Genomic DNA, 18,776 nt, shown 5'->3' with positions numbered 1-18,776 from the left:
TGTGGAAGAGCCACACTCAAGGGGCCCAAAGAGCCGCATGTGGCTCGCGAGCTGCGGTTTGCCTACCACTGCCCTAACTCACTGAACTGTGAACAGTGATTATCCAGTCTGAAGAATACAGCCAAAGAGCTCAAACAGCCCTAACAAAACGCATTTTGGACACATTAAGCCCAAGTAAACACAGAAAAATGAAATAAGATGGACCATGAAAAACTGTGGGGACAAAGCAGGATGTAGTGCAAATCTCTACCACGTGCATCCTGCCATCTGTCAAATGGGCTATTTAAACCCAAATTGGTGAAGATAGACTGATCTAAAGGTGGGGGAAGGAGGGGCTAGCATTAGGTGGTGATTGGTAACTGTAGATAGGTTTGTTATTGGAGCCCCTTGATATGTGTGTGTTTCTCCTTAGTTTTGTGCTGTTGCATCTGGATTTCAGCCTGAATTATTCTGTTTATGTTCTCGGTTCCATTAAAATGCTGTTCCATTGCAAGTGTCGTGTTGAAACATGCTTAATTTGGACTGTGAGCATGGTGAAGGTGCTTCTGCGTGCCCCGCTCAGCCATGCAAACGCTTTTTCTTCCTTATTTGTTCCTGAATAAACACCTCCCAAGGGAAGGCGAAGGGGCCCCAGAGCTTTTTTCCCCGTCTCTGCTTGGACAACAGCCTTTGGTTCATTTCCTTCTCCATCAAAACCCCAGGGTGATTTATATGATGTCTTTTCAGGTTCACTGATACCAATAAGAAAGAGAGCAGGGTGCATATTTAACACAGTCAAGGGAAGAAACGGCAGGGGAAAGGATCACGCCACGCAAGTGTACATTGCTAATTTGCCTTGGCAGGGCCCAGCTGGGCTGTACTCTGCGTTCTTTCCAAGGGTATAGGAGGGAGGCCCTGCAGGAAACGGAAGCCAGAGAGTGAATACATTGGACCAGTGGGCACAAATGGAAGTGCCTGGAAGGCACATAAAACCCAGGAGTACACAGGGAGGGCTTGTTGATCATGTGGCTAATTAAAATGTTCCCATATCTCCTCCTTATTTGCTCTTAAAAGGCAACCTTTCAGTGAAGGTTGCTTAGAAGAGAACGTAACAGAATTGTAGGTGGAGAAACCATATAATCATAGATGACAATGGTAATATTCCTGGTCAGTATCATGACGCCAGTTTGTTGCACACTAACACTGTGCTCGTAGAGACCCCGAAAAGTTACTAAAATGTGGCAGAACACTTCATTTTCCCCCTTCATACTAATTTCTAAACGACACAATAAAAGAGGGTTGGGCAATTAAGTAACCCACGAAATAATCTCCATATTATGTCACTGCTTATAGAAGAATTTGAGACTAATTGGGAGCAGATGTTCAGGTCTGACTCCAGTTTTCTCTAGACAGCTCTTCCTGAATCACCCCCTAATTTCTGTTTGCAGTCTCTAATTTCCACACTCTGCGTTTTTGTACTTTCGCAGCATTTGCTCTAATCGATGAGAAGGTTCTGAGCCAAGACTTCCAACCCCATGGAACAAGGAATCAGAATTTCTAGAGTCTGGGTCCTGCCTTCCTTCTTTGAGGCCTTTATTTTCCAGGGTCTCAAATTTGTGACTGCAGAAAAGGCCCACTTTTTTCCTTGCTTCTCGGTGTATCTGTGGGCAGGCCCGCTGCCGTAGGAGTCGGGCTGAGGCCCTCAGTGCATCCTAAGGCACTGCCAGCCCTCCCTCACCTGCCTGTCTGTTGCAGGTGGAGTGCCTCTCTCCACTGCATATGCCAGTGGTTGTCAACCTTGGCTGCACATGAGAATCACCTGGGAATCTTTTTAAAATCCTGATTTCTGGGCCTCATCCTCCAGAAATTCTGTTTCTTTGTTACTAATGTTGTGGCCCCACCCCATAACAAAGAAACAGAATTTCCGGAGGATGAGGCCCAGAAATCAGGATTTTAAAAAGATTCCCAGGTGATTCTCATGTGCAGCCAAGGTTGAGAACCACTGGCATATGGTCTTGTAATCAAAATTAGCACCGGCCATAGCTAAACGGTCAGCCGTTGCCAGGCATTTTGAAAGCATCCACTCTAAAAGCTTCCAGCTGCTTTCTCGTAGGCATTACTATCTTTGTTTTAGAGATGAGATTCCTTAGACTCCAGGATGCTTCACTACCTACTCCAGGTTGCACAAGAGCCACTGGCAGCACCACGTGTTACAAACATCGGTTGGTTCCGAGTCCCGGGCCCTGCCACTGACCACCCGCCACACGGACACCCTCACAGTAGGAAGGTGCCCTCTGCTTCCTCTCGGCTTGTATGGCATCCTGTGCGCAGTCTGATGCTGTTGCTGTTTTCCTACCTTGTCCTCAACTTGTCCAGAAAGGCCAAGGCGGTAGTGCTGCCCAGCACGAGAGGGTCAGGAAGCGAGGAAGGAGGAAGGAAGCTGAGGAAGGAGACGGAAGTTGCCAGTGCCTTTTAGGAAGGCAGTAAGCACTTGCCTCTTTCTCTCCTTGGAGAATTGTGTTCCCCTTGTCCGAGGTGCTGCCAAAGCAAGAGAGTCTAAAAGGGCACAAGAGAATTGCTTTTTAGTCATTTTTCTCCCAGTTTCTCCTCCCTCCTTCTCTGCCGTCCCTCCTCTCAGACCTACCTTCACAAGCCCAGATGAAAGTCTTGGAGGGGTGTTCAGCCGTGTGGTCAGAGGCCTCCATCAGAGGATACGGTTCTTTAAATCCCAGCCTTTGCCACTCCCCAGGGCTAGTCAGATCGCACACATATTCGCCTCCTTTTGCTCTGCACCCAGTGTTTCTCTAGTCCATTGGTTCTCAACCTTCCTAATGCCGCAACCCTTTAATACAGTTCCTCATGTTATGGTGACCCCCAACCATAAAATCATTTTCGTTGCTACTTCATAACTGTAATTTTGCTACTGTTATGAATCGTAATGTAAATATCTGATATGCAGGATGTATTTTCATTGTTCGTGACCCACAGGTTGAGAACTGCTGCATGAGGATTATTAGTTAGACACTGAGCTTGGTAACCAAAAATTGACCTCTCTGCTAGTTTTTGGCACTTTTGTCGAGACTTACAGCCCTCGTTGCTGATGAAGTCCAGTCATTTGTTTGACAAAAAGTTACTGAATGTTCGCTATGTGCAAGGCCCAGGTCCTGAGCAGTATCACAGGATACGATATTCATAGTCTCTGCACTCACAGCGCTCTAATGGGAGCTCAGAACCTGTAAATAGGCCATTACTGTGTTTTGTAGTAACTTCTGTGATGAGGACATCCAATGCCAGGAAGCAGTTGATCTAGACTTGCGGAACCAGGGATTTTTCTGGCCTGAGTGCTAGCAACACTGAAAGCCAGGTCACTGTAACAGCCTCCTCACTGTGCTCCCTGCATCTTCCTTTCGTCTACCTGCAGTGGGTTCTCACACAGCAGACGGAGTGGTGCTCTGCTCCAGACCCTCCAGGGCAGCGGTTCTCAACCTGTAGGTTGCGACCCCTTTGGGGGTCGAACGACCCTTTCACAGGGGTTGCCTAAGACCATCGGAAAACACATACATAATTACATATTGTTTATGTGATTAATCACAATGCTTTAATTATGTTCAATTTGTAACAATGAAAATACATCCTGCATATCAGATATTTACATCAGGATTCATAACAGTAGCAAAATTACAGTTATGAAGTAGCAACGAAAGTAATTTTATGGTTGGGGGTCACCACAACAGGAGGAACTGTATTAAAGGGCTGTGGCATTAGGAAGGTTGAGAACCACTGCTCCAGGGGCTTTCAAGCTCCCCTAGAGAAGAGGCCATCGTCCTTACAGTGGCCTGTGGCACCTGTGTGCTCTGGCCAGCTCAACCCTTCTGGCTTCATCCTTTTCAGCTCTCCTCCTTGCTTACCTGCTCCAGCCACTGGCCTCCTTGCTGTGCCTTGAACTCTCCAGGTCTCCACACTTTTGCAGTTGTCCTTCCCTTGGCCTGAAATGCCCCAGATCTCCACAGGCCTCTGCTCAAATGCCACCTTCCCAATGAGGCGTTCTGTGACCACCCTACTTAAAATTTATTGCAGCCCAGTCCTCACTCATTGCTGGGACTCTCTGCGCCCCTTTTCATGCTTCATTTTTCTCAGTAGCACTTACCACACTCTGATGTATAATTTATTCACTTGTTAGTTCACTGTCTGGTTCCTCTCCTAGGATATAAGCTTCATGAGTGCCTGGGAAATGACACGGGCTCAATAGGCGTTTTAAACGTTGAATGAGCTCATGATGGAGTGGTCGTCAACCAGGTGAAGGTAGTCTGGAGGTTGTTTCTGGTAGAGGAAAATGCAAAAGGCTAGTAGTTAAGAGTGTGCAGCACATCTGATAAAATGGGAAGCAGCTCTCTGTGACTAGAGCTGGAGTGTAAAGAGGGAAGTGAAGAGAGAAAAGATTGCAGGGCAGAGCTGGGCCTTTCCTGGCCTTAAAACATCTGTTCTAAAAACTTGGGTATTATCTTCTATGTAGACAGTAGAAACCACTGAAAGTTGTGAAGGCATGGAAGGGTATGCTCAGATTTGTATTTTAGAAAGATCCTTGGTTTCCTGTTGGAGAATGCACTGGAGGGCTGGAGTGTGGATAGTGGAGACGAGGTGGGATTTTCCATAGTAATCAAGGCATGAAGTGATGAAACCATTGAATTGAGGGTATTGGCAAAAGAGATGTCATGGAGGGGGTCGGTATAATCAAGAGTCTGGATATGGAAGGTGAAGAAATGTGAGGCATTCAGGATAATGCCCAAGTGTTTGGGGAACAAAGATGCTTCCATTCCCTATGATAAGCAGGAGAAAGGAGAAGATGGAGGATGCTGCAGGAGGCAGGTGTAGAGTGGCCATGCAGGGTTGTGCAGGGTGTGCGCCTTCAAGAATACCTGGCCACGGTGAGGGGATGGAGCCTGGAACCCAGCCCTCCTACTCGCCAAACTTGTAACTGGCCCACTGCTACATCTGCCGGGAGAAAGAGGCACCTCTTTCTAATTCCCACAAAGGCGCCACAGTCCTGAGATGAATTTGATTTTGAACTCGTCGCATGTGGAGTGTTTGTGATATAACTAAGTAAAAACGATCCATTAAAAGGTTAGGAGTACAGGTCTGGAGTCCTGGAGAGAGATCTGGGCTGGAGATACAGATGTTAGAGACATTTCTTTGGTGAAGCCCTGAGTGGATAACACCCTTTGGGAGAATAAATCATGAGAAGAGAACAGGTGTCAGTGTTCAAGTGACAAATACACAGTGTGGATCCGACCTTTAGTTGTTATTTTATGGGCACTTGTTGGGAACAAAGCACCTTAGTCAACACTGCTGTTTGAGCTATCTCGTCGAATACGTGCGATGATTTATGATTCTATCATATAACACCAGGGGTGGGAAGGGCATGTCTGTGTCCCATCAAAGTATTATTAAGATACATGGATCAAGTTTCTGACATCTCACACAGAGCCTGCTGAGTGTACCCGGAGCCTCTTCTTAAAGCTCATGGAGAGCGTTGCCTGTTTCCAAATGGCCAGATAGGTAATGCTGTGGGTTTCCTCCTTACTCTTCAGTATTCCCTCTGCAATGAACCGCTGATAGAGCTGTCCAACCCCGGAGCCAGTGGATCCTTGTTTTTTGTGACCAGTGATGATGAATTTATTATCAAAACAGTTCAGCATAAAGAGGCGGAGTTCCTTCAGAAGCTGCTGCCCGGCTATTACATGGTAAGTAGCTGCACATAATTAAAGCTTCTGTGTGTGTTCTCAGTGACTCTTTGGCATGTTTCTTTCTCTCTGGTGAACTTTATTTTGTATTTAGACTATGCTATGACATTTGTTGACAAGATTTAAAAAGCCAAATAGAACTGAGTAGTAGAGCATGGCTGTTGACTCGCTCTGCCCTGGGTTCAAATCCCAGCTCAGCCATTAACTGACTGTGTGACCATGAGTAAGCAAGGTAACCTCTGAGCCTTAGCCCTTTCAATCGTTAAAAGCTGGGAAATGCCTATTTTATGTGGTGGTTGTCATAAAAAGGAGACAGGATGTAAGATAAAGGAAGCAATGCATTCATTGCAAAGCTCCTTGCACCCAGTACATACTAATAACATGAGTGATTAATATTCGTTGAGTGCTAAACTATGTTAAGAACAGCTACAAGTGCTTTTCTTGTATTAACACATTTAATCCTCACAGCAATCTTGGACACTTCAGTCATTGCCATTTTGTAGATGAGTAACTGAGACAAAGATAAATGGAATAAGTTGCCAGGGGTTATTCAGGGAGTGAGCTGTAGAGGTGGGACTTGAATACAAGTGGTAGGGTTCCAGAAGGCTGTGTCTTTAATCCCTGCACTATGTACCAGCATGCATTCAAGAATAACCACTATAATTCAGAATTTCATAGGTTAAGTATAATGACATGAAAATCACCTTTCATGTAATGTTTTAGAGACAAACAACCAGTAACCTAGTCTAGGTGAATTTACTAGACATTTAGTCTAAATTTTTCAAAAATAAACACTTTCCTAAGTAACCTTTTCATCTTCATCCCTCTCATGTATTGGTACCTTCATGACAGTTATTAATGATCTGTGGTTGGAATAGCTACAGGAAGCAGTTTAGATTTCAAGCCCCCATTCCTGCTGCTCACTTGCTAAGAGAGATAACTGTTGTCGTTGTTTCAAAACAGAATTGATGAGATGCCACACAGCTCATTTATGTGTAAAAGATTATTTAAATCCAAAGTCTGCTAGAGACTACATTAAATGCTGTAAATCTGCCACACATGTAAATAGAGCAATCAAACATCTAAATACAAATCTTAAATGACAGGGTGCACAGATTTTAAAAGGTCTTGATCCTGAACGAATAGCTTTTATTTTTGAGCAAATTCTCTTCTTTCTGTTAGAGAATATAAAAAATACAGAAAAGGAAAAAGAATGCAACCATCCATAATTCCTTTCCCAGAGATGCATATTACTAATACTTGGTATAAGTTGGTATATGTCCTTTCGGCTATATTGTATTTATACACACATTTTAAAGTAATGTAAAAATTGGATTCAAACTAACATCACACTCTTGGCTAACCTCTAAGTGAGCAAATCTTAAACGTCTATAGTTCTAAGCTTCTGTAGTTCTACATAGACTAGTCTCTTACATGGGTATTAAACTGAAATTAATAAATATTCAGTAAAACTTTAAAATTTAGCTGAACAAGTGGTTTTATCCAAGTCATGTATGCTAGTGTAGCAAACAATATAATTCATCCCACTAACAAGAAATGGATGGGAACATCATGCAGTTTTCCAAATAGACATTGAAGAGAAACTAAGGCACTCGAAATTCAACATCTTTTCTTAATTAAAATTCTAAAAATTGGCAGGGAGGTCTTTTAATGTAAGAAGTAAGTGAATACTCATATTTTATACCTTTATCAGTCTCTAAGAATTCACATATCTCATTGAGAAGAACAAGAGCCCTTTCACTGGAAATGATGGAAAAGAAAAAGGATGTCCTTCATCAATGGTCCTTTCTGATATATTGGCTAGGATTCTTAGCAATAAATGTTTGATACAGAAATAGAAGGAAAGTGTAAACTCTGTTCTTCACAAATTATAAAATTGAAAATCAGCAAAATGTCAAGAAAATAAACTGGTAGTTTCTAGGTATTAAGAATCCACCAGATATAAGACAAATCTACAAAATCCATGTATTCTATTATGTAGATCATATAGAGTTGGAGAATATGAGGGGGGGGAAGATTCCATTCATAATGAGAATAATATAAGGAACATTATTAGAAAAATAAAGATAAATAAATGAAGACATACTATAATTCTGATTGGGAAAGCAAATTAAAGTAATTATAACATATGACCAGTAATCCCTGCAAAATTTTGTAATAAGGATTCTAAAATACTTAAGTTTATGAAAAGAAATGTACAAGACTAATATGATGGAAAGTTAAAAAATTTTATTTAAGGCCGAAACCTGTTTGGCTCAGTGGATAGAGCGTTGGCCTGCGGACTGAAGGGTCCCGGGTTTGATTCCGGTCAAGGGCATGTACCTGGGTTGCAGGCACATCCCCAGTGGGGGATGTGCAGGAGGCAGCTGATCGATGTTTCTGACTATCTCTCTCCCTTCCTCGCTGTAAAAAATCAATAAAATATATTTTAAAAATTTTTTATTTAAGGACATAAAAATGATGTAAGATAGTAAAGACATATGCAGCATTTCTGAACTCAATATTATAAAGATTTCAATTACCCCCAAGTAATGATATAATCCAATGTAATTCCAATATAATGTTTTCCTAGAACTTGACAAAGCTGATTCATTTGCATGTGAAAACAAGTATTATTTTAAGAGCACCTAAAAAATTAAACAGTGGAAGGGAAGAGTTGTAAGAATGGACAAAACATTTTGGGGGAAAGAATGGTGGGCCTGCTCTAAATATATCAAAACTCTATAAAGCCGTACTAAAATTATAGATGTGGTAGGCAAGTAGATCAGTGTATTCAAATCAAGTGTCCAGAAATAGATGCATGTGCTTTGATAACTTATCATATGATATAGGAGGAACTTAAACTCAATTGGGAGAGGATAGACTCGTCAATAAATGGCTACGTCACATTGAAGAAAAAAATTAAATTCCTGTTTTAGATCTTTCGCACACACATAAATTAATTTCATATGGTGTAAAAACATAATGTAATGTCCAAAACTATAAAGATCTGGAAGAGAAGGCATTTATAACCTGGGTATATAAAATACTTTGTTAAACAAGAAGCCAAAAAAGCCCAAGAAATGAGTTCATGAATGTTACTACATTAAAAAACAAAACATCTGTATAATGAAAAAATAGCAGCACCAAATTAAGATAAGCACATAGAATATTTCTGGAATGATATAACGAAAGTGGGAATATTAGTTTCCTCAAAAGTTGGGAATTAGGGGAAGGATCAGGCACAGTAGAGACTTTTCATTATATACATTTGCCTTTCCTTCCTCACCTACTTTTAAAGTAGAACAAAAACAGGCATGTATTCTTTGATTTTGTATTTTAAAAAAACTGGGACAAAATATTTACTCCCTAGAGAATAGGAAAATGATAAATATCTAGACTATATCAAGGACTCCAACAAGAATAAAAACCTATAGATAAGTGAACAAGGGGATGGATGTTAGCAGAAAATTATCTTTGAGGTACCTAAATATAAATCAGAAATACTACATTTCTCTAATCAGTGATGTTCAAATTATTTTTGAAAGTTTTCATTTTTCACCAATCATGTTTACAAAGATTTTAAAGTTTGATACTCAGCACTGATAAGAGTGATGAAAATGTGTAATCTTACAAAGTGTGCCTGTGAACCAGACTGGCCGTTTCAGAAGACAGTTTTTCCGGAGCTATTAAAATTTAAAATGTTCATCCCTTATTCCCAAGCAATTAATTTTGTCTTTTCACTACCTTAGAGAATAGTCACACACGACACTAATCAATTCTTTGCCCATTTTTTACTTGCAGCTAACTTGGGACTTTCTGTCCATTTTTAATTCAGCTACTTTTAGTGTCTTGAGTTTAGAATGATAAAGTTGCTATTGAAATAAGCCAATTGAAGAACTAGATTAGAGACAGCAAACTTTTAGCAATGGCCATTAGTAAAGACAATCGTGTTCTATTTTTTAAAAATAGGTGAAAATACATCTTTAGTGGAGCTTATTTGGTAAAAGTAGGATATTTTAATCATTTTTTTTCTTTTTCTTTATTTAGAATTTAAACCAGAATCCAAGGACTCTTTTGCCAAAATTTTATGGACTGTATTGCATGCAATCAGGGGGCATTAACATCAGAATCGTGGTGATGAACAATGTCTTGCCGCGCTCCATGAGGATGCACTTTACATATGACTTGAAAGGCTCGACCTACAAGCGAAGAGCATCCCGAAAAGAGAGAGAAAAGTCCAACCCCACCTTTAAGGACTTAGATTTCCTACAAGACATGCACGAAGGGTTGTATTTTGATACAGAAACATACAATGCGCTCATGAAAACTCTTCAGAGAGACTGTCGGGTAAGGAAACGCTGTTGCTCTGATTTCCTTTGAAAAGTCACCTGTAGTGATATAAGAAATTGTAAGAAATGTGCCAAGCGGATACGTGGAATCCCGTTGGTCCCAATCCTGGTGCTGACTCATGCTTCCCTGGTGTCAGAGGGATTTGTGGATGATGAGAGAATTGTCTAGAGCAGTGGTTCTCAACCTGTGGGTCGAGACCCCTTTGGGGGTCGAACGACCCTTTCACAGGGGTCACCTAAGACCATCAGAAAACACATATATAATTACATATTGTTTTTGTGATTAATCACTATGCTTTAATTATGTTCAATTTGTAACAATGAAATTGGGGGTCACCACAACATGAGGAACTGTATTAAAGGGTCGCGGCATTAGGAAGGTTGAGAACCACTGGTCTAGAGCGTCTGTTGATGGTTACTAATAAGCTAAGTCAGCTTTTTTTTTTTATAAAATGAAAAAAGATTTGCTTTGCTTTTCATCCTCTGCTGTGGGGATGGTAGTTAAACCAGAGGCTAAAGAAATTTAGATTTAAAGCAGTGATTAGGCCATGTAGAAATCTTGGAAGAAGTAAGATTCCAACAGGCAAGAGAAGCTTAGAGAAAAGGTCTGTGGTGGAATTGATACGTGGGTTCCTGGAAATCAAGTGTGGATGCAGACCATGTGGTAAGTCCATTTGCTGAAAGTGTTTTATGTGATCTGAATAAGAGGTGATCAGAAATGAGGCTTAACAGAATAAACACCATTTTACCCAAACTTCGCCAGAGTGATTGTCAAAAGGAAGGAGGAATTCATAGTTTGAAGTCCCCAGCCTTCAATACTTAAAGAAAAAAAGTGTAAGGCCAAAACCCAGGGAAGATTTTGTTGCCATGGTGAATTTAGAGAAAGTATAAGTCCTTTTGAAGACAAAGTATGAAAATGCAATTTTGATGAGTTCTGAAGAGTGATGATCATTTCATTAATAAGTTCTCAGGAATATCATTTCCTGGCTCAGATGAACCTAGGAGAGTCATCATAGTGGAGATGGCCAGGAGGCATGTTGGTTTGGGTCTGACCCAGGGCTTTCTGGAAGAGCAGGTGGGACTCGCCAGGCCTGGTCACTGGGAAAAGGGATGCCTCCCAGGCGGTGGCTTTCTGGGCCCTCTGTGGACCTGGGCAGATGGCCCACAGTGTTGCCAGGGAGGAAGGACCCTTCTCTGCCAGACTCGAGCTTCCCTGAAGCTGAGGAGGGCATTCTAACCACCCATTTAGTATGTAAGGTGGGGAATTCTCACTGAGAAAACAGCCCCACCATGTCTGATTTTTTTCTGTCTACACGTTCAACATGTCTGATAACGCATGAACATGTGTCCATGGAATTGTTTGTTTCATTGATAGAGATGTTTTTCCCTAGCTTCTATTTTTTAACTACCATCTAGTGAATGCTCAGAATGTGCCGGGCTAGTCTAAGATGTTTTTAATGCACCATTTTATTTCATCCTCTCAGCAGCCATTGGGAGTCAATACTATTCATACTCCCATTTAGTCCATGACTAGTGAGGTTCTCAAAGAGGTTAAGAAACCTGCCCGGCATTACTTAGCAAGTCAGTGGCAGAGACCACGCCTATTTGGGTACAAAGCATGTGCTGTTAACAATTGAAATGTAAAAGATTCACTGTAAGGATTTTTTTTTAATTATCCTTTCAGAAGTGAGGCGGGGGAAACAGTGGGAACCAAGGGGAAAAAATGTCCAGCTGAGCTATTCAGATATCTGGATGAATATGAATGATTTATGTTTTTCCTTAAAAAAGAAAAAAAAACATACATTTTAATAGAAACCTTTTCCTGTGCTTTTTCTGCCCTTACAGGATGTGGGTAAAAAGTGACTCTCAATTCCCCAGAGTTTAGTGTAAGCCTCTCCAGTTTTAGATTTGCTTTCTATTAGTGCCTGTGTGTGAGCGCACGCGCAAGCATGCTTCTTGCCTGTTTAATATGGAAACCTTTTCCTGCTGTCTTTTAAAACCACAGGCTTCTATGCCAGAAAAAGGAAAGGTCAAATGTAAAAGAGCCATGGCACAGGATTTGTCTGTTTATTTACCGTTCCTGAGGCCAAGACTGATAGAACAGGATCAACATGACTTTTCATCAGGAGTGAGACCCTGGAGATTTGCTGATTTTGTGTGGAGTATTTGTTGCTCTAAGGAACATAAGGGCCAGTGCAGAGGTATCCTAAGGCTCGCTCTTCTCACTCATTACACTTGATCTTGTAGAAGAACCATGGACCTTCCTTAAATGGCATACAATGTTTATCTTCAGAATGGCTTTTCTCGGGTGTACGGGAGCGTGTAAGTGCTGCAGTGTGTGTGTGTTGGGGTTGGCGGGGATCTGAGTCCCTTCCATGATCTGCCTTGACTGTGACCAAGGCCTCTGTGATCTCAAGTCAGCAGTTGGTTCTCTGAGCAGAACTGCCTCAAGAAAGGCACGTTTCTGGAATGGTAGGCCTTAGTATGTAATAATCATGGACCTCTTTGCAAAACTGATTAAAGGTGTGATGAAAGGTGTCTTCCCAGAAAAAATGCCCATCCACACGCAACAGTTCAGAAATTCCTTGGAGCTCAGTGTCTCCCTACACACATACATACATATATACATACATACAGAGAGAGGAGGGGGATATATATATATATATATATACATACAGAGAGGGGGGAGAGAGGGGAGATAGTGGAAGGGGGGAGAGAGAATGGGAGAGTGAGGGAGAGGAAGGGAGAGAGAGAGAGAGAGAGAGAAACCCACCGCAGAGCCATATAGCAGTCATCCCTCTCTCTCTTCAGGTCATCCTCTGAAGGGCCAACTCCTGGTATGGGATCTGTGGTTGGCATTGCCAAGAGCATCTCTTGTCCTCATATCTCTCTCGCTTTGCAGAACTGAGCTTTCGTGCTGGCCGAGGTGCTGTGCATTCAGGGAGACTGGAAGGTCACCCAGAGCCGATACCAGCACCCAATAGCAGGAAAGCGATGCTGTAAATATTTCTCTAAATGAGGTGGTCCAGCTGAGGCTCTAGAAACAAATCAATCAAGGGACTGCAGTATGGTGTCAGCAGCCCAGCAGAGAAAGGTGCACTAGACCCTTATTAGAACACATCCTTTCACTCACGTATCAGACCTACCAGGTGCCACTGTGAGGACCTCTATTTTTTATAAACTGACATACAGTATATTAAGTACAACGATTCTATTCTAAGGCATTGTGAGGATCAGAGTAGGTGAGGTCATAGCTTGGTTTTGGAGGATGAGAAGCGTTCTCCAGGTAGGCAAAGCAGTAGAAGTTTATTTCTAGGAAGATAAAACAATGTAAGTGAGGCATGAAATAGCACGATGCATTCTCTGAACTGGGGGTGTCCGGTGTTGCAGTGGTTGACAGTGAGGGAGAGCATGTGAGGCAGGAGAGAAATGCAGTCAGGAGCCAGATAATATCAAACGCCCCTTTCTAGTGGTGCCAGGATCCTCCCTCTTAAGCTTAGAAGTGGCAAATCCAAGCATCCCAGACCTTTGGACACCAGATACGATGAGCCTCCTATGCTTTGACAAATGCCGTCTTCCCCCACCCACCCTTGGTCCCTTTCCCTGGCTTCCCCAGTTCAGCCTTTGGCCCTTGTCCATCTATGGCCAACTCCTCCACATAGTATACTGGCCACTCGGAACTCTTTTAGAAAACTGAGCTCACTTTTTGCTTCAACCCTGCAGAGCCCACAGGATTCAAACAGAGGTCTCTTTCCAAAAGCAGGGATCCAGCTCTTGGAGTTCTTCCCAACCCCCATGCTGCTGTTCCCCCATTGGCTGCATCTGGGGAAAATGGACATGTAATAATTAGGTTCCCTTTCTTGAAGCAGTTCCTCTCCCTTGGCCTCACCCTCTGCCTGCTGTGACAGCCATCGACACCCGTAAGTGAACTTGGCCCAGGGTAAGAGTCATGACAGCAGAGAGTACTGCCCGGACATCACAGGTCACTTGCTATCAAAAACAGGAAGTAGGATTTATTCAAGCCATTCCCCATGGTCCCCATGTAACCAAGTAGCTGAGAGGTGCGTCCTGTTTGAAAACTGCTCTTCTTCCCCCAAGCCTGCTTTTCTTCCTATCATCCCTGGCCCAGGGAACATGGTCATTATGCAGCCACTTGCCCAGATCAGTATCTTGAAGTTACCCTTCCCTCCCACCCTCCCTTCCTTCCTTCCATCCCTTCTCTTATTCTTTCTCCAGACTCAGCAAATCACCATGTCCTATCCAGGCTGCCTTCTAAATAACTCTTGGATCTTCCCCTTCTCTTTACATGTACAGCCTTTATTAAGACCCTGATAATTCATCTCCTGAGTTTTGTAGTAGCCCCTTGACTAGTTTTCAGTATCATTGCGTTCCAACACGTCCCCAATGCTGCTGCCAAAAAGATCCTCTGATCAGATCACCAGCTCCGTAAGGTCCTCTAGCTGAGATTCTCCACTGCCTTTGGGCCAAAGCCCATGCTTCCTAACTTGGAACATTAAGATGCACCCTGCGGAGCTCCAGTGGCGCAATCGGTTAGCGCGTGGTACTTATAAGATGCACCCTGCCGTCTCCAGATGCTCTTTTAGCCTCCTTCATCAGCCTTCTCTTCCCACTCTGGGAGCACGTCCTAGACCAGCCACGGGCAAACTATGGCCCTCGGGCCGGATCCGGCCCGTTTGAAATGAATAAAACTAAAAAAAAAAAAAAAAAGACCGTACCCTTTTATGTAATGATGTTTACTTTGAATTTATATTAGTTCACACAAACACTCCATCCATGCTTTTGTTCCGGCCCTCCGGTCCAGTTTAAGAACCCATTGTGGCCCTCGAGTCAAAAAGTTTGCCCACCCCTGTCTAGACTCTAGCCATTCTGATCTGCTAGACACATTCTGCACAAGTTTTGGTCTTCTCATGGATGCCTCATCTGCTGGACCATTTGCCAAAGCTCATTTCTTTACCTCTCTGCACTGTAGTACTTGTTATTGTAGACATTCAATATATATTACAAGATTGTCATTTTAAAAACCTCTTTTATTTGGAAATTTATGTATTACTTTTAGAAAAACAACTAGAAACTATTTTCATAGTCATTTTAATTTCTATAATTATTTCTTCTCTGTCATAACTTATTTATAAAAATCTGAAGAGTCTTATATTGTTTAATTGATTTGATAAATTGTTACATCCTGAAATATTTATTGATAATTCTGGGGAAATAACATTGACAAAGAATATTAGTGAGAACTTGCATTTATAATCCAAATCTTATTCCTTCAAGTGGGAGTCTATCAGGCACAGTCTTGATAATTAATGACCTAAATGACTTATTTTACATTTATTATCATTTTTGTTGAGCAGGAAAGTTATTAATTTTTAAATAGTGTGGAACCAGTTTTTTCACACAAATGTCTGTCACCATAAATATTAATAGGTTCTCAGTATTTAATGAAACCAATCTTAAAAATACTGAGACTTTCTGATGTGCAAACTGGGATCTTTCTATCTAAGTATAGCAAGCTCTAATTTGTAATTCAGATTTTTTTCAGCTATGGGCATGTTTGTATGGGTTGCAATGTGGGCTGTTTTCTATAATACTTAATTTAGCATTATGGCTAGGGCTTATCCCTCAGCTATAATTTTGGTTAGCATTAATTTTTTTGCATTTAGTTTAGACACCTCTCTCTCTCTCTTTTAATATTGGTTGCTTTCCCAGTGATCATTAAAGAGGAAAAAAGTGCTTCAGACTTAAAAGACATCTCTCTTACTATGACAGTGCTTACATTTAAGCTCTTGCCTTTATCAGGAAGAAATTGGATGTTTTTAGACTTCAGCTAAATGAGAAGGGGAGAGGTATATCATTGAGTTCACATGTAGGGACAATGGGGAGGTATGGAGAACATCTGTAATATTCTCAACAATAAAGATAAAATTTAAAAAGGCATAGATACATTCACTCATTTTCAAATTATGTTCTACAAACACTATAACCCCATGATCTGTTTCTACTTGTTTTAAGTTATGAATTTTGCTATCTATAATAGTAGTTATTTTGATGCTGTTGCAATAGGAACATAAGGCAATATTAAAGTTATGAGCAAATAAGTAAAATCAACTCATAGAAGCAAAAATAGTTTGAGCTGGAAAGAATCATAAATCAGAATTTCTTGGGAAACAGTGTACCCATGACTTCCCTGCTCTAGTCTGAGAGAAAATGAGTTTGGACATAGATGTCCAGGTCTAACCAAGCCAGATTTCCTTGTGAGAATAAGAAATGAAGACATTGTCATGTACGTGAGGACTTTAAGATTTTTTCTACCTGTAAATTCTCTTTCATAAAAAAATTATTTTGAAATAATTGTAGATTCACATGCAATTGGAGAAAAAAATACAGAGAGCTTTCATATGTCATTCACCTAGTTGCCCCATGGATAACATCTTGTATGACCTTAGGGCAGTATCACAACCAGGAAATTGGTATTGGTACATTCCACTGAACTTTTTCAGATTTCACCGGCTTTATATGCACTCATCTGTATGTGTGTGTGTTGGGGGGGGGGGGGGAGGAGCGGGATATGTATGCATATAGTTTTAATTTTATACATATGTAGATTTATGTAACTACCATAGTCAACTGAGAACAGTTCCTCCACCAAAATCTACCATGCTACCCTTTTACTAGTATGTATAGCCACAGCTCTCTCCAATCCTTTCTATAACTACCATTCTGTTTTCCATCTCTATAATTTTGTCATTTCAAGAATGCCATATAACTGGAATCATATGTAACCTCTGAGACTGGCTTTTTTCACTCAGCACAATATCCTTGAGATCCACCAAGTTATTTTGTGTATCAATAGAATGCCCTTTTTTATTGCTGAGTGATATTTCATGGTATGGGTATACCACAGTTCAATCATTAACTCCCTAAAGAACATGTGGGTTTTCTCTAGTTTTTGACTGTCACAAATAAAACTGCTGTGAACATTTGCATACATGTTTTTGCATAAGGGTACGTTTTCATTTCTCTGGTATAAATGCTGAATGCAATTGCTGTGTCATATGGTAAGCACATCTTTGGGTTTGTAAGAAATCACCATCCTCTTTTCCAGAGTGGCTGTACCATCTGACATTCCCACCAGCTATGTATGAATGATCTAGGCTCTTTTCATCCTCACCAGCATTTGCTGTTGTTACAATTTTTATTTTAGCCATTCTAATAGGGCTATATTTAAGTCTCTTGTTTAAAAATTACTTGAGTATATACTCTAGCAAAGCCAAAGGTAAACCCAGTAAAAGAAGCAGTTTGAGGATATAGGAAGAGTGGTGACAATGGAATAGAAAAACTTACACTTAAGTCTAATGGCTGATCATATGTTTATGGGATTTAATGCAATTGCTAGGGATTCCTAAGGAGGAGAGGCCTACGGTACAGGACTTCACCATGTGTTTCTAATGATAAGCATCTTTATGAGACTTTAAAGGCTTCATCTAACTCTATTCTATGGCCATTGATATTTCTACATTATATTGTAATTACTTGGGTGTATGTTTATTGTTTGCCTATTAAAACCTGTTCTCTGGGAGCCTAGGAACTGTGGGACATTATTTTCCTACCCTTCACATCATTTAATAGGGTAGCAGTTTGTCTCGGTGTTAGTCTTTTGATGAAGCATAAGGGATCACAATAGCAAACGTTTGTTTTTTTTAATGTGAACCTTACCTAATTGACAAGCATAAGAGCAGACTTTGGTAATAGCCTACCCGTGGTTTGGTTTGAAATAGAACCGGAGTAAATCGTCATATCAATGTTGTGAATTTGTGGATAATCGGTTGAAGTAAATTCATATTGCTCATTTGGCGAGTGTCTGTTAATGGCCAGTGAATTAGTCAATTGCAACTGTGTTGACCTCTTCATCTACTCAGCTATTTATTTAGGTGGTGACTGGTGTCCCCATTTAAGGCGTCTGTACAACACAGCTGCTCATCCGTCCTGGCAAGAGGCTGATGTTTGTCCAGGCTTTTTGCCAGCTGCCGCAGTTCAGCTCTCATGCGGGAGGTGATGGAAAGGGACAAGATGATCAGGGCCAGGGACTTCAGAGTAGCTACAAAAATCAAAATACTCGTCTATGTGATGTTCAGGTCATCTTTCTACTCAGTAAGAGATACCTCCATTTGAGCCCAACTAGTAATGCTCAATATTTCAAAATGAGCTTTCCTGTTTCTGGTGGAGGGAGGGTTCCTTCTTAGATATAACTTATAGATACCAAAATAGCTTAGCATTTAAAACACATCATAAACTACGTATCTAAAATACTTACTACACGATTTCATGTAAGAACACATTTCCAAGGCTCAGTTCATCCATAGGGCAATGAGTTAATGAAATCTTGCAACCTACTTCAGGGAAGGCAGGAGAGAGGAACATGGTGCCAAGTAGCCGAGGAACACAAAGTAAAGTTAGTGATCCAAACATTTAATTTTAAACGTTTAATGAAAAACATAATCAAGCACATTGACACTGGCCAACTGTTACCAACATGTGTGCACATGAAATCCTATTAACCTGAAAGCAAAACTTCTTTCTGAGAAATGTGATGGTTACAGTGCAGTTTATTGTTTTTAAATCTGAGAGAGATACCAGGGCCTAGAGGTGTGCCTTTGAATGCTGTGGGAGTGGCTTTTGAGAA

At 41.2% G+C, this 18,776-nt stretch overlaps 1 protein-coding gene across 3 annotated transcripts in view; it reads left to right on the top strand.

The window, feature by feature from the left end:
• The window catches only part of PIP5K1B (phosphatidylinositol-4-phosphate 5-kinase type 1 beta), a 284,538-nt gene that overhangs the window by 167,045 nt on the left and 98,717 nt on the right, over nucleotides 1-18,776 (top strand). For all 3 annotated transcript variants that reach the window (XM_070431544.1, XM_070431542.1, XM_070431543.1), the window contains exons 6-7: nucleotides 5,568-5,720; nucleotides 9,771-10,070. In XM_070431544.1, coding sequence (XP_070287645.1) covers nucleotides 5,568-5,720; nucleotides 9,771-10,070 — 453 coding nt within the window. The remainder of the gene's footprint in view (nucleotides 1-5,567; nucleotides 5,721-9,770; nucleotides 10,071-18,776) is intronic.

Source organism: Myotis yumanensis, unplaced genomic scaffold, assembly GCF_028538775.1.
Source record: "Myotis yumanensis isolate MYYU_CA2020_CCGP unplaced genomic scaffold, mMyoYum1.0.hap1 SCAF_12, whole genome shotgun sequence".
Lineage (NCBI taxonomy): Eukaryota > Metazoa > Chordata > Mammalia > Chiroptera > Vespertilionidae > Myotis > Myotis yumanensis.
Note: the sequence above shows the minus strand (reverse complement) of the source record. Positions and strands in the feature narration are given on the sequence as shown.